This window comes from Rattus rattus, chromosome 13, assembly GCF_011064425.1.
Source record: "Rattus rattus isolate New Zealand chromosome 13, Rrattus_CSIRO_v1, whole genome shotgun sequence".
NCBI lineage: Eukaryota > Metazoa > Chordata > Mammalia > Rodentia > Muridae > Rattus > Rattus rattus.
The window spans coordinates 40177598-40193885 of record NC_046166.1 but is presented as its reverse complement, the minus strand read 5'-3'; the positions used below and the strand labels follow the sequence as shown (position 1 = coordinate 40193885).

Sequence of the window (16288 nt, the reverse complement as noted above, 5' to 3'; positions counted from 1 at the left end):
GTCTGTTTGAAAAGACTGGAAGGACTAGGAGGTGTGGCCTTGTTGGAGGCTGTTGCTGCTGGGCAGTGTTTAGAAGTTTCAGAGGTCCATGCTAGGGCAGTCTCTGCCTGTGGATCAGGGTACATCCCTCGGCTCCTTTCCAGCGATGGCCTGCTTGTTGCCATGCGCCATGTCTTGGCGATAATGGACTAAGTCCTGAAATGTCCCCTCTCTGCAACGGAACAGGGACTAACACAGTTTACTTGGGTTGTTGTTATTCTGTTGTTTTGTTTGTTTTCTGAGACAGGGCCTCACCCTATAGCCCAGGCTGGCCTGGAGCTAATATGTAGACCAGGCTGCCTCCAAATCAGAGACCCATTTCCCTCTGCCTCTGAAGTGCTGGATAAAGGCCTGGGCTACCAAGCTCGGCTGATTTTACAGATGATTTTGGTTGTTTCATTTGGTATTACATCTGGTCTCTGTTATTTTTCATTAGGTTAGGAGTGTCATGAAAGTTTTAAATATTAATGTCTACTGAGTTTTATCAGTATTTACATATACCTATCAAGTTGCTTGATAGTTTCTCTCTGAAATCTGTTAAGAAGGTATGCAAATAAAAAGTTCAATATTAAAACGTCTTTCCATATTCAATTTAGAAACAGAATATAGAAATATATTATTTCAATATAGAAAACAGAAATGTGTTTTAAAAAAATATGGCATTAGCTTTTGTTTTCTGGGATTTTATTAGGAGTTCTGCATTTGCTATCATAGAGACATCAGCCTGTGGTGCTCCCTTCTGAGAACATCTCTGGCTTTTAGAATTAGGTATTTATTTAACTGCATAGATGGAAGTGTGGCATGTTCTGGGTATATGGAATTGAGACAATTTGTTCTTTAAGATTTTGGTGGAACTTACATGTAGATTTGATGTTTCTTGATGGGATTTTAAGTTTCTGCTGTCACTTTGTTAAAAGATAGAGGACTTTTAATGAGTTCTTTGACTTTTCTAGACGTTTGTTGAAATTGTGAGCATACTGTGCGTAGGGCACCCAATGACTCTTTAGATCCTAGATTTGTCCGACTGCTCTGTTCTCGGTACTGTGTAGTTGTTTTTGTTGCTATAGCAAAACACCTATGAGGACACCTTGCAGGGAGAAAGGTGGCTTCCCCAGGCCAGCAGCTCTGTTGCACCTGACCCACATATGGAGGCGGGCGGGAGGTCACTGTGGGGCGTGTGTGCTGGAGCTTGGAGGGTCCTTTGGAAGGAAGGCCTTTCAAAGGCTCCCCATGACTCCCCTTCCCCAGCTAGACCTGTGCCTTCCAGCAGCTCCTTCAGCTACGAAGGCTTTTGCTGAGATCTTAAAGCTCTTGTGGTCCAGTCGCTTCTCAACACTGCCACCAGGTGGAACCAAGCCTTTTGGTTCAAAAGACCAATTTGTTAATGGAGGGTCCTTTCCTACCGGAAACTTCAAGGAAGTATGATCTGTACTTCAGATTCCTAGCCTAAGGATTACATTAAAAGAAAATAGTTTTGGGGTTGGGGATTTAGCTCAGTGGTAGAGCGCTTGCCTAGCAAACGCAAGGCCCTGGGTTCGGTCCCCAGCTCCAAAAAAAAAAAAAAATAGTTTAAGCACTTGTAACATACCAACTGTATGAAAAGTTCTACTTGAAGATTACATGTAGAAATGAATAGAGATTGCTAAGCAAAAATATAAATCCTAGCCCTGGGAATAAACCAATATTATACTTAGGCAGATTCAGTAATATCTAGTTAGTTTGCTCACACATTAGAAACAGTCCCTTTGAAATGTTCCATTTTTGCTAGGCAGAGTGGTACATATTTGTAATCCCAGTACTTGGGAGGCTGAGGCAGGGGGATTACATGCTCTCTTTTCTGTTTTGAGACAAGGCCTCACTATACAGCTCTAGCTGTCCTGGAACTCAATATGTGGACCAGGCTGGCGTTGAACTTACACAGATTCCCCTGCCTCTGTCTCCCAGGGGCTGAGATTGAAGGCATTCTTAAATGTCAGCCCGAGCTATTTAGTGAGAAGCTATCTTAAAAACCAAAGAAACAAAACCCCCAAAACAAAAACATAAACCCCTTCAATATAATCTGTACGTGATAGCACTCGCCTTTAATCCCAGCTCTAGAGACAGAGGCAGGGGAGTTTCTTTGAAGACAGCCTGGTTTACAAACTGAGATGCCACAAACTAACCAAAAATTTCCAAAACCCAAACAGACCAAGCCCCCAAATATCTGTTTATTCAGTGACTTAATCTTATTTTCTATACATGTTTAGGATAAAAGGCAAATGACCACCATTAAGTGAAATGTAATCTTTGAAGCAGGAAAGTGAAAATTAGAAAGAATAAAATTAGCAATGTCTGTAACTCCTGTGGCTGGTGACTCTGCCAAGTGCTGAAATGTAAACAACAGGAACCTCTGGCTGAAAGACAAGAGGTGTGGGGAGGCTCCCTTCCTGTCAGACTGCAGAGCCACCTGCCTGCTTGGGGCTCGGGTGCTGCTGTTTGTAGCTCGATGGACCAACCCTACCCAGCAGACATTGCAACGGTACGGTGGCCACGCCCCAAGTAAAGGGATGGGAAGATGTCCAAGTTGGGAACTTCCTCTAAGGTGCCACCCACGCCCCAAGGGTCCAGTTGCACTGGCCCCACCCAGTGGGGGACCCGGACCTCTGTACCTGCTTCTCTGCTTGCTTCAGAAGCTTCTGGAATCTCTCGTCCTCCAGCATGCCTGGGGGCAGGTCGGTCTCTCCCTGGGCTTTCAGCTCCTCCAGCTTCTGCTGTAGGCCTCGCAGGGCCTGCAGCTCGTCATTGAGACGACTCTGGCGGGTCAGTGAGGCCTGCAGGTCCAGCTCCAGGTCAAGAGATGTGCGCACAGGGCACTCCTGAGCAGTCCTCCTGAGGGTGGGCTGGCAGACTGCCTGCAGAGGGAGACAACAGAGACCCGTTTCTCTCTCTCTGCCCTTCCTGCGTATGACAGGAGGCAAAACTGGACACATAGCTTGCTTTGGCTAGGACAGTGGGAAAGTATCACCCCTAGGCAGAAGCTTGGCAAAGGTGCCCTGAGATCTACATTTCTGTGTCTGGGGACACAGCAGAAAGCCAGAGAGGGAGGCTCCACCAGCCTGGGACTGAAAGCAGCAAAGCTGGTCTCAAGCCAGCCTGCCACAAACTAGTCGCTGAGTATAAAATAAAGTTGTGCCACTTTAAACTGCAGAGACTTTAAAAACCCGATCATGAGTCTGTCTTTCAGTCCAGATGCTTACATCCCAGTTCCTGCCCACTGTGCACCATCTACTTCCACTACGGTCTCCCCAGGACCCACCTACCCATCAATCAAGAAATGAGGTAGGCAGGAGCAATGACTGTGGGCGGGGCGGGCGGGCTTACTGTAGACAGAAGGTTAGGGAAGGACGCAGTGTGGGGCTGTGCTCAGCAGTGAGCTGTGAATTCCTGTCTTACCCACCAGAAGAAGCTGTAGAGAGACAGAGGACTCGGGGATGAGGCAGGCCTGCTTGAGAAAAGGACTTAAACTAAGATAGCAGGAGCAGGACCATGAGGAGAGGATTTCTTGCCTGGATTCACAACAGGGGGACGGAAGCTATGGGATGCCTAAGAGTGAGAACGAGTGCCCTAGTTTGGAGATCTAGAGTAACCATGATGGTCATAAGAATGTAAATGAGGGGGCCCTTCTCTGACTCAGTTATACTGAGACCTCACCCAAATGGAAATACTTATTTTTCCTTTAATGGTGTTGGAAATCAAACTTGGGACCTTGTAGGTCTAGGCATTTTATCAGTAAGTTATACCCCAGCCTTCTTTTTATTTCAAGGCATATTTACCAAGTTCCCAGGCTGGCCTCAGAGTCACTTTGTATTCTGTCTTTGAACTATGATCTTCCTAGTCAGCCTCCCATGTACCTGAGAATATTTATGGGCCCTGTCCTGAAGCAGTTCTCTCCAAGGTTGAAGAGTTGGACTGTGCTGATACTCACACTTGGTCTGTCGGGTCCCTGTCTGTCAGGCTGGAGGAGACCTGTCCTCACGTCTCCTGGCCCTGATTTGGTGTTGATTAAGGATGGAAACCGGTTTACCCCAGCCTCAGTGAGCTAAACCACACATTTCTATGGGGGCTTCACCGTCTCCACCTGTCCGGCTCTTGAGTAATTATGGGAGAATTTAAAACCGGCACCTCCCTTTGGGAGCAGGCATTCTACAAAGGGGTGGGTAGCACAGGGGTGCTTTGTAGGGTTTCTGGGGGAGAAGGGGGTGTTTTTTTCTTCTTTCTATGTCCCGTCTTCCAAAGCAGATCTTACTTAGGGGTGGCAGCTTTGTGCCGTTTTAACCAGAAGTGGAGGGACTGAGCGGGGCTGGTTACTCACAGGCTTAGTTTACAGAGCTCCTTTAGCTACACAAAGGTAGCTGAAATGTCGCTTAACCCAGGGATTTTAGCTGGTTTTAGGGAAGGCAGATACAGTTCCAGTAAACACCGGGTGGCGTTTTAATTTAGGAATCCCATCTGAAAATATGTAGAGGTCTAAGTGCAGCGCATAACAAGTTTGCACGGCTGTCACGGTGTGAGTCATGGGGTCAGTGCTGTGCTGAGCCCTCCGACCACGCCCTGCCCTTCCCAACGTAATGGCAGTGCAGCTACACTGAGAATGAAACAGGCAGTCATGCAGTGTAAAGCATGGAGGCCTACAGTCAGTGCTGCTCTTTCTGCTGAGAGCTCATGGCTGAGTGCTGACTGCCAACACACTGCACACTAGTCCTTAAGAGGCTCCATGCACTTTTGCTGAAGTGTACGTGTGTTTGTGTGTATAACAGGCCTGTGCATACCACCGCGTGTGTCAAAGTCAGAGGACAACTTTTGAGAGCTGGTTCCTCATGAGGTGAGGACTCGTTTCTGCTGCTGCTCTGTGTGCCCCAGCCTCTCTGGCCTGTAAGCTTCTAAGCAGCTCCCCAGTCTCTGTCCCCACAAGGACGAGACGCGTGCTACCACATGCAGTGTTTTTACTTGGGTCATCTGCCCTGAGTGGTTAGCACGTTTACTCAGGAGCCATCACCCCAGCCTGGGAAAGATTTCTGACTCTAAAGCGGGGGGAGTCGTGCACTCAAAGCATTTGTAGGCTTAGATATTTCTCGCTGGGCTATGTATGCATGTGTTAGAGAAGGCAGGGATTGCATGAAGGAAACGATGTTACAGAACCTAGATATTTAGTGATGAGATCTGTTGGACAAAAGAGGGCACAGAAGACAAGACTTTTCCAAGCTGGGCGGTGGCGCCGGCATGTGCTGTGGCATTCTTCCTGGGGCGACGAGAGGACATATCTCCTCCTCCCTGACAGGCTGACTAGGAAGATCGTAAGTTCAAAGACAGAATACAGAGTGAGTCTGTGGCCAAATCAGGGCCAAACTCCGCACCCTGGCTCAGTGAGTGGCTCAGAGCTGCACCTCATGGCCTCAGTGACCAGCCCGAGAGCTGGCAATGGACACCCAACCATTCTGGAATTTAGGGTTGTCAAGTCTGGCTCGGGGATACGTACCCTTTTGACACGCAAACTGCGTCGCTCAGTGGAGTTTCTCACAAACAAGGACTTTTTGGCCAAGGTTGAGCTGTCACTGTCACTGCGATTTAACTGGTGACAAAGACAAAAAGAACAGACAACAATCACCAAACAAGCAACAGAGCTGGCGGCAGTCGGGACAGAGGCGTTCATGGGATAAGGCCGGTATCGAGAGGCTACCTGCTTCTTCCACTTCTCTCCCATGCTGGTCAACCCAGGGCCTCACACAGGCTAGGGAACGGATCAACCACTGAGCCACATCCTTAGCCCACGAGCTGTATTTTAAAGAAACTCTTTCATAAACAATTTCTTCCCTACTCTTTGGTTTTTTTAACTTAATTTTCTTAAACATCTTGAGGAGCTGCCTGCCTTTGGACGCATGTGAAGGTAACTGGTTTCATTTTTAATGATGAATCCCGTTCTGCCCTCGTAGCTCACAGGTGGTTTGTTTCTCTAGAGGACAGCGCTCAGAGCCTGAGCTGCCCAGAATGCGCATGCCCACTCCTGTCCTGGCTCAGGCTCGACAGAAGGTCGCCTTATCAGCAAAGGCCGCCCAGAGACTCCTGCTTATAGCCGGCCCTGGGAAAGACCGCCCACCGCACTTCACGGCTCCTTGGGCATTAGGGTCGGGCTCACTCACAAGGACAAAAGGTCACAAAATGGAAGGGGCAGGGTCTTTGGTTCTAGAAAAGTTTCCAATAAAAGTATTTTATTGCCTGAATAAGTTTGGAAATTTAAAAGTCTGTCTCTTATTGTATATAATATTAAATCACTTACTGTGATTCATAAATAATTCATGAAATAAAATTTGGGAAACTGATGTAAATCTAGTAATTTTCTTCACAGGACTGAGTCTGATTTGGGGACTGGAGGTCTTAGAACATGATTTTTGTTGTAAAATCCAATTTATATTTTCTCTTCAGCGAGATTAACATGGTTAGAAATGCATACGAAATAGGCAAAATACATTTCTTAAGTTACTTTGTTTCTAAACATAAAAGTTCAACAATTCTTAGCATCTAAATCCTTAAACTACTTCTTTGCCAAGTAAATTCCATTAGGGCCAGCAAGACATTGAGTGTTTGGGAAAACAAACCGACTACAAGAACCCCCAGGGTATGATACTGTACACCTGCCCTGCAGTCTTTCCAGCCATTAGTGTCTCCAGTCAGATGTGCAGCTCCCTTGCACAGCTCCTGGTTATTATCAGGCCACTCACTGGCAGGGGGCGTGGCTGCCATGGCTGGCCACTCACTGGCGGGGGGCGTGGCTGCCATGGCTGGCCACTCACTGGTGGGGGCGTGGCCGACAAGGCTGGCCCCGCAGCAGTGCTGCCCCTTACCCTGCAGATGTACTGGCTCCTCTCGCCTGGGGAAAAGGTTTGTGAGCGCACGATCACGCTGCTTCTCACAAACGGATGGTGCCGAGAGCTCAGGCTGCTGTGGTCTTTCGGGCGAACTGCAATGTTGCTGTCAACTGCTTCATCTGTATTCGTCTCCTTATCCACCTGCAATGAAAGTTGGCGATTCATCAGGAGCAGACAGCGGCATGCGAGTGAGTGAGCAAAGATCGAAAGTCAGGCAGAGACTCCTCCACCAGTGCTGCGAGCAAGGCTTGTCCAACAGAGAACCATGTTTCAGAAAGAAGAGAGGGGAGGTGGCTTTCTTATTTGGACATGTATTATCGTTAAACTGATCTTTGTCAGAACATGGTACGATGATAAAAAAAAATGATTAAAAATTCAATATAGCTTCTGGAGAGATGGCTCAGTAGTTAAGAGCACTGGCTGCTCTTGTCGGGTCCCAGGTTCAATTTCCAGCACCCACACGGCAGCTCACATCTATCTACAACTCTAGTTCCAGGGGATCTGCCTCCCTTTTCCTGTCACTGTGGGCACTGCATGCCCATGGTGCACAGACATGAGGTAAAGTGCTAACCAGTTACAGGTTTCCATTATACAAGTGGTTGTTCACCTGCAATAAATCAGATGCTGTTCCCTAAACCCGACTCTCCAAAGCGGTTTCTCTCCATGCCCTTTATGGATGCATGGGCACTGCAGTCTTGTTGGGGGAATGCCCTGGTAATGATGGCATTTGACAGATTCTCACCCAAGGTCATGTTGTCTGTCCATACTCCCTAGGTATGGTGGTCTGGATATGCTTGGCCCATGGGAAGTGCTACTACTAGGAGGTGTGGCCTTGTTGGAGTAGGTGTGGCTTTGTTATAGGAAGTGCATCACTGTGGGGGAGGGCTTTGAGGTCCTATGCCTCCTTCTGGCTCCCTGTGGATCAAGATATAGCATTTCCAGCTCCTTCTCCAGCACCATGCTCCCACCTTGATGATAATGGACTGAACCTGTGAATCTGTAAGCCAGCCCCAATTAGATGTTGTCCTTTATAAGAGTTGCCTTGGTCTTTAGTCACAGCAGTGGAAACCCCAACTAAGACACTGGGCCTAACCAAATCAATGTCATCTTCAAAACAGGTTCCTGCTAGCATTCCAGCCAGCCAAGGTGAACTTGAATTCTTACTTCATGTTTCACACTGAAATAGACTTGCAACTTGGTACCATTAAGCAGCCCCTGCCCCTGATGTCTCTATAATAGAAACAAGATTTGTTTGAGATGGAGTCTTGCCATGGGGCCCAGGCTGGCCTGACGCTCATAATCGTCCTGCATCAGGAGGGCTGGCCTTATAGGAATCACCACATCTAGGTCAGAAAATATTTAATTAAGAAATATGTTTTAGTCGTCGTTTGGTTGATTGTTTTGGAGATGGGTCATGTATATGTCAGCCAGCCTATATGCTCACTACAGGTTATGCCGCCTTTATCTTCTGAGTGCCAGGATGATAGTGATGTGCCCACCATGGCTATTTGTTCGGTAAGCACTGTACCAACTCAGCTATTCCTCCAGCCCCAGACAACGTCTAACATTCACAGAATTGAGAGACCAAGGAGCAAGTATTGCTTCTGCCAATATAAAGGAAGAGTTGACCTTCTGGGCCCCTGTGAAATGGTAAAGTGCTTTCGATGCCGAGTGGTGACAGTGCCATAGAAGCCTGTCAGCCATCCGTGGGGCCCACTGCTGACTGAGACGAGAAAACAAGGAACCCCTTGGGTGTCGTCTCCAAGGCTTCCCTTCAGGAGGTTGCAGCGAACATTTACCAGGGTGGGAACCGCAGTTGCTGGCTGGCCGGGGTCTTCAGCGCGCCCCTTCTCCTTCCGACACTGGTCTCTGCTTGTCCCAGGCCCCCTAGTGCATGGACTCGGGTCTTCTGGGCAGTGACCGCCCTCTGCCAAGTGAACCCCAGACTCTTTCGCAGCCACAGTTTCAGCAGAGGCCTCTCTTAGCATCGTTGAACTATGGTGAAACAGAACAAAACAGAGTCATTTTCACTGTGGCAGGCACAGTCCACGTCAGTGAGGAGGCGTGGCCATCCATCTACCTGCGATTGGAGACACACAGTGACAGCCGGAAGCTCTTTGACTAAGCAGACCAAGAAAAATAGGTTCTCACTGTATGCTTCAGGAATCCAGAGCAAAATCCCCACTAAAATTACCACTACAAAAATGCTGTTTATGAAACTTGACCAAGTCTCTAGATATTCAACAGAAATATCCAAGAACCACAGACCAATTTTAACTTCAGCATGTAAACACGTAACATTCACTATAAAATAACTTAATATTATCAGTTCATTGTACAATCAGTCATAATTCTTGATTATTCTTTGCTAAGGCTTGAGGGTTGCCTTTCTAACTGTTCACTGTCAGGCAGGCAGGCAGAGACCTGTGCAGACGTTTGTTACTGAGCTACCCAGTGACTCACGGCCTCACATGCTCTTCCTTAACAAGAGCTGTGGCCTGCATGTGGGTGGTGACAAGAACACGACCACACGGCCAGAGAGACGGCCCGGGGTTAAGAGCACTGGCTGCTCTTCCAGAGGTCCCAGGTTTAGTTTCCAGCTCCTTGGCAAGAGTTCACAACCCTCTGTAACTCCAGGTCCAGAGGATCAGATGCCCTCTTCTGGCCTCTTGGGGGAACTGCATGCACGTAGTGCGCATGTATATGTAGACAAAATACCCATACACATAAAATAAAAATAAATAAAAATATCAAAAGATATCATTAAAGAATTTGATCAGGTTATACAGAATGTATACCGCAGGACTGCGAGGCCTGGAACATGGCTTGCTGAATCTCCTGTCCTGGAACTAGAAAGATTCCTTTCCACTGCCTTTTAAATGTCAAGCCTTAATCACAACGGGTGACATATTGGCAGACTGACACAGACTGGTTATTAAGTATCTGGCCATGAAAGGAACACAAGGGAGAACGAACAAATACTACAGTGAACTGAAAGTCCCCCTTCTTAAAGCTACTAAGTATAGTCCTTGAATTAGCAGGAACGTTTGATGCTTAAAGACACTAGGACAAAGCTGATGGCCTCTCCCACCGGGCGTTACCCACTGTGTCCCCATGCCTTACATCACTGCTGCAGCCCTTCCTTACCAATGTCCACGACCAACGTCTGTGACATTCCTCGTCATGCTGAGTGTCTAACGTGCTTTATCATTACATGTAACATACACAGGAGGGCAGACCTTACTTATGCGCTAACAGCAGTCCACCACATATAACAGTAAAACGACTTTCATAAGTTGTTTCATTAAAAGGACTTTAATCTTAATTCGTTTATAGATGGAAGCTACTCAAAATGGAGGCATTTGCTAAAATGTCTTTTTAGAGAACACAGAGAACTCCTGGGAGATGACCCTTCACATGCGGACACACAGAAACACAGACACATAGACACATGACCTGGAATCCTTAAAGGATGGGCTACTGACGCAGAGGAAACTCAAGACCAGTTCTACAACGGTAACAAAACTTTGCCCAAGGACAGCCTGAATGGCGTTTCTAATCAAGGGAAATAAGTCAGTTTTACCTCATCTATGACTTTACAGCAGCGGCTCTCAACCTTCCTGATGCTGTGACCTTTTAACACAGTTCCTTATGTTGTGGTAAGCCCTGAACACAAAACTGTTTTGCTGCTACTTCACAATTGTGGTGTAGAGACCATCATGAATCATAACATAAGTATCTGTGTTTTCTGATGGTCTTAGGTGACCCCAGTGAAAGGGTCGATCAGACCCCAGGGGTCCCGACCTACCAGTGGAGATCCACTGCTCTGTCATAAGGTTTCCGTGGCTTTCTAGATGAACAGCTTGAACAAAAAGTCAGTGCACAGGATGCAGCAAGAGAGCAGAGCCCAACCAATGGGCTAACTCTGCCAGGCTCTCCACTCCTTTTGCTAACTCTCCAATGACAAGGACAGGCTCCAGCCAGCACTCCCTGATGTCACACTGTTTCAAACTAAGGGCCCCCAAAGTTCCTTAGAGAAACTAAGAATGGCCCAAGTAACCCCGGAGAAAGGGGTTACTGCTTACCAATCTTCCCCTGGCCCCCGCTGCTCTGGCCTCAGTTCCTCCTCTTCCTCCTCCTCCTCCTCTTGGGCCAGTTCTTGCTCCACAGCCAACAGCTCAGCTGAAGTTCTCGCGAGCAAGGCTGACACGGCGTCCTGCAGTACGGAAGCCAGACGGCAGTTAGCGCCACATACTCCAAATATGATGTGAAACAGCTTGTGCCAGACCCACTTCTCCTGCTGAGAACAAATATGAAAGCTGAACAAAATGAAACCAAAAACAAATACAAACTCCCAGATGTTACAGAGCACGAGGACTGTCGGGGGCTGTCAGGCTGTCAGACTGAGGTCCCAGGGAAAGCAGAGATAGAGAAAGATGACCATCACTGCCAGTGTTTCCTCTACAGACATTTGTCAACCTAGGCATGGGGCCTGCGAGCTGAACAGATGGGCTGCCTGGAACGGCGGCCCCACAGCCCACATCGTGAAAAGACCAGCATGGAGCGCAGCGCTACCAAGGCAGTCCACGTAAAAGAGGTTGGAGGAAAGGAATGGGGAGGTGGGCCCCGCATTATATTATCCAGGGTGTTTCTGTTCAGGCTTTTGCCTTTCCTAAGCTGCATCTGTACAGAGCCAGACAGAGAAAGCCAAAACCAGCTGCTAGCAACCCAACAGCAGGCAGATATCTCAGGCCTCAGGGTTCTGGAGAGAGAAAACTTGGAATCCAGAACCCCCGGGTGATGCAGGCAGCGTTCCCATGCTGTCATCCGCCTTCCAGAAGACTCACCTCATCTCTACAACATTTCAGCTGGCGTTTTTTCAGGCCCTCATTCAAGAAGGCCAGCCTTCCACCAACGGCTAGTGGTAGGAAGCCAAAAGAAACAACCGACAACAGAGGTGGACTCACAGGTGACTCACACGCTGAAGTCTATCAGAGACAGCAATTAAACCTTTACAACTCGCATATTAAGGAGAAACTGATGAAATTACAGATTTTCCTAGCATGAAGACAAAGAGAAGCACCTCAGTGCATAGGAATGCAGCTGCTCCAATCAGAGGAGACTAAAACCTGGTCAGCAGTGGGAGGAGAAAGGTGCGGTCCATTTTAACATTTTAGATTGCGTCATCAGTGGCAAGATGACAGATTGTAAGTCCATGACCATGAGAGTGGATGCAGAAGAGTCAGGATAAACAGCCACCAAGAGAGAAGACACACAGCTAAGACACGTTAGCTGGTGCCCCCGTCACAGCCAGGTGGCTTGTGCTGCACCCAGTCACAAGGGAAGTGTGTTCAAGGACTCTAGCCACTGATCATCCTCAGAATGGGGGCAAGAGAAAACTGGGGGACCAGTTTGACCACCGAAAACTGAAGCTGAAGGCTGAGCTAACACGCTGTGAGGAAGAGAGACAGGCAGGGACCCGACGTCTGCCCATCACTGGGAGGACCCAAGGGTTTGCAGCAGAGCAGCAGCACAGACTGGAAGCCAAGACAGTCCCTCTGATACCATGGCTACTGCCAGGACAAGCTGTCTGGGGACCCTCTGATCAGGGACACAGGAAGTTGGTGGCATTCTTGATGCAGCATCCGGTGGATGAGGAGGGTAAACTGGTGGCTGGACTCTGCACATCCTTGGAGTCTGAGGCACAGGGCCCTGCACATCAATTGGGCTCCAAAGCTACAGGGTCAGGAATGTAAGCTCACCCCGGGGAAGTCAGACTGCGGAAGCCTGGCAGAAGCCTGCCTGGCCACGGACTGCCCCAGAGGCACAGGGGCCGGACTTGGCTGAACTACTGGGACTAACAGCTCTTCTTGCCACAACCTGTGGAGTCTGACTAGAAAAACAAAGGGAAAAACCACAATACGAGGGGCAGGAGAAACCACACTTCTCCAACCAGGAAATACCGGCAAAGCACACAGAACTTCCTAGTTCATCTTCTTGCTTGTTTATTTTTATTTTTTAAATAATAATCCTTTAATTCTCAAGCACAAGAAGCATTTAGAACTGCAAACAGACATGGCCAGAGAAGAAGGAACCTTCCTAAGCCAAGGTGCCAATACAAGGAAGGGGCTCGGCTATGGCTCAGTCAGGAGTGGCTGCTTTGCAAGCCCAAGGGCCTGCATTTGATTCTCTGAATCCCTGTGAGAAGACCTGGGCATGGCGGTGAGTGTCTGTGTGCTCAGGAGGACTGGCTACACAGAGCTGGGGCTTGAAGGCTACTAGGGTTAAGCCCAGGCCAGCGAGGTCCCGTCTCAAAGACATGTGCACATGAAGAGTGGGGGCTCAGCTGTCCCATGGTCTGCACACGGACGTTCACACGAGGGCACAGGAGCTTGCACACAAATGAACACATGCATACACAACATATGTGCACACAAGGGGAAAAACTAGTGAAACAAAGTGGAGGGCCACTAAAAGCCGTGAGGGAAAAAGGCCAATGCATGCAAAGGCGGAAACATCAGACTTTTTGTGAGCAACCCATACCCAGGAAAACCCAGAACAATATAAACCCTGAAAGGAGTAACTGTCCACTGAGACTGCTACATGAGCACAGTCCTCTCTCAAAACGGGTGGGACAATAACACACACACACACGCACGCACGCACACACACGCACACACACACGCGCGCGCGTGCAGACACACGTACACGAAAGCTCTCGAGACAACCCCAACACCACAGCGGGAGCTCTGAGCGGAATACTATGCACAGAGGAAGAAGACAGTCTTATCCACAGAAGCATTTTACATGAGAAACAAATGACCAGGAGAGCTGGGAAGGAATAAATCACGTGATCAGAGCAAACCAGTAAACCCGGAACACTAGTGTGGGGGAGGGGAGACCACAAACAATCCAATCAGCCAGACGCTGCCAACAGAACCTTAGGAAACAGCACACCCCTCTCAGTAATAACTCCCCCATTACTGCCCGCTACCTGTGCTCCACTGAGGAGCAAGCGTGAGCCAGTGGATGCCTCCAGGAATCTGACGTAAGTAGTAAAGAGCTCCCCAACTCAGAGTCAGAGTCGGAAAGTAACCCGTCAACCCGTCAACCCATCAACCCCGTCAACCCATCAACCCATCAACCCGTCAACCCCGTCAACCCATCAACCCGTCAACCCGTCAACCCATCAACCCATCAACCCGATGGACGCCATCCCAGCCACAGGCGGACGGCTTCACATCTCAGTCTTTGCGGGTGTTTTAGTTAGGATTCTCTCATGGTGAAGAGGCACCATGACCAAGGCAACTCTTCAAGGACAGCATGTAATGGGCCTGTCTCACGCTACTTTACAGTCCGTTGTCATCAGGGCAGGAAGCATGGCAGCGTTCAGGCAGGCACAGTGCTGGAGAAGGAGCCCAGAGTTCTAGCTTTTAATGGCTGAACATCTCTATAACCTTTCAGATATGAACTCAATTATGAGAAAACACTAGAATGTTAAATGTGAGACAATCTCACTGAAATGAGTATGCTCCTAAAAAGATGTCGGTAGCAAGACCAAAATTCTGCAAATAAAGACATTGACTTTTCCACCAAAGCCCAGGTGGCAGCGGGTGGACCCAGCAGACTTGTAAGGGATTAATGTCGATGTCCTCTCAAATGTCTCCTAAATGGAGATGAGGAGGGGCTGCTTCAATGCTCATCACACAGGGAGAGGAGAAGGCTCGTGGTGCACGGTGCCCACGGCGCACAAGGACCTGGGTCTGATCCCAGAACAACTCAAAGACTGGGAGCGGTGGTAAAGCACTGTGGGCACAGCACGGGGAAGCACATCGCTGAGGACTGCCAAGCAAACAGTGGGACGTCCGCAGTAGAACCCAGTCTTGTGTTCCAGCAGACTTCTCAGTGTGTATGGAAAAACCATCTACTAGTTAAAACAAATTTTTTGACAGAAAGATGTCTAAGACTATTGATGGATAAGATGGAAAATTAACATGCCTCCAGACTGAAAACTGATAATTTACAAAAGGAAGTGTTTCAAATGTGGTATCAAATACATTATCTCAATGGATAAAAATATGAATTAAAATCAAAGGTTGCCATGGCCATTTAAGACTGCAAAGCCCCACGTAACTATTTTATGGGAGAGAAGTTCCTCTTGACTCCAGGCTGAAACTGGTCTCTCCTAGGATGCTGGGGAAGGGGGAAGAGACACTCATGAAGCCCAGCAGAGCCCCTGTCCTCCTCCGCAGTCTGGGTTCCATGTCATAACACTGCTGCTCCCAGCTCTGACTCACCAAGTCTGCAGAGTCAAGTGCGGGCTGCGTTGACTGAGCGCCAGGCTCCCCGCTTTCTTCTTCATTCTTCTTGCAAGGTATTTGCTTGGAAGGAAGCAAATTATACCACAGCATGAAAATCTCATTGGAAAATGGTAAATCCGCCAAGCTGATCTGCGTCCCAGCCTACGGGCAACGGGAGAAATAAAGGAGAGAGAAAAACGAGATGTTTAAATTAGTATTTGTAATGCTAAGACAGAGGATGACTGGGCGAGCTTGTCTTAAAGCAGAACTAACACACTACTGGTGACATAAAGGACTGTGTGTGTGTGTGTGTGTGTGTGTGTGTGTGTGTGTGTGTGTGTGTGTGCCTGCGTGTTCTTGAGTAAATGTACAGTGGTCAGAGGATGACTTTCAGACATTTCTCTCAATTTCTTCTTCACTGTTGTTATTTTTTTAGGAATGACAGGGTCCCTCACTGGATCTGGAGTAAAGACCCTAGGCCTCTAGCCCCTTAAGGCATGCACCACTGGGTCCTGCTTCTACACGGGTGCTGCGGTCTAGACCTAGGCACTCATCATGTGCAGGGCACCTAGTCCATGGGCCATCTTCCCTCCTCAGCACTGGTAGTTTTAAATCTAGACGGATTTCTATCTTCAGCTGAGGCTCAGTAAGAAAGAATGCCCGATCTAACTGCCCATCCTGGGATTATTTTGGAATGTTAAATTTCCCAACTAATTTCCCCAATGACTAAGCACACAACTTTTTCTGAATGTGGAATCAAATTTAAAAAAAAAAAGATAAATGACTAAGTTGAAACCAAAGTACCCCTTTTAATTTGTCAGAAGAATGACTTGATTATTATAAACCACCATTATAAAATGCTTAAAGTCAGAGATGCTGATTTTGTTCCTGAATGATAATTTAACAAGCTTTCTTTGAAGCCGTGGGTCACTAGAATGTCCAAAAAAAATTCCAAAAAAAGGTAAGATGGCTTCGGACCCCAGCTGCTCACAGCTGGAGTCTGACCTCAGGTCCATAGCCTCTTCAAGGCTACCCCTTAACATATTT

At 48.1% G+C, this 16288-nt stretch overlaps 1 protein-coding gene across 1 annotated transcript in view; it reads right to left on the bottom strand.

Moving 5' to 3' along the window:
• The window catches only part of Wwc2 (WW and C2 domain containing 2), a 160599-nt gene that overhangs the window by 11074 nt on the left and 133237 nt on the right, over positions 1-16288 (bottom strand). The window contains exons 16-21 of the mRNA XM_032918623.1: positions 15239-15403; positions 11027-11157; positions 8741-8936; positions 6918-7082; positions 5555-5647; positions 2688-2930 (exon numbers count right to left, since the gene is read on the bottom strand). Of these exons, the coding sequence (XP_032774514.1) occupies positions 2688-2930; positions 5555-5647; positions 6918-7082; positions 8741-8936; positions 11027-11157; positions 15239-15403 (993 nt within the window). The remainder of the gene's footprint in view (positions 1-2687; positions 2931-5554; positions 5648-6917; positions 7083-8740; positions 8937-11026; positions 11158-15238; positions 15404-16288) is intronic.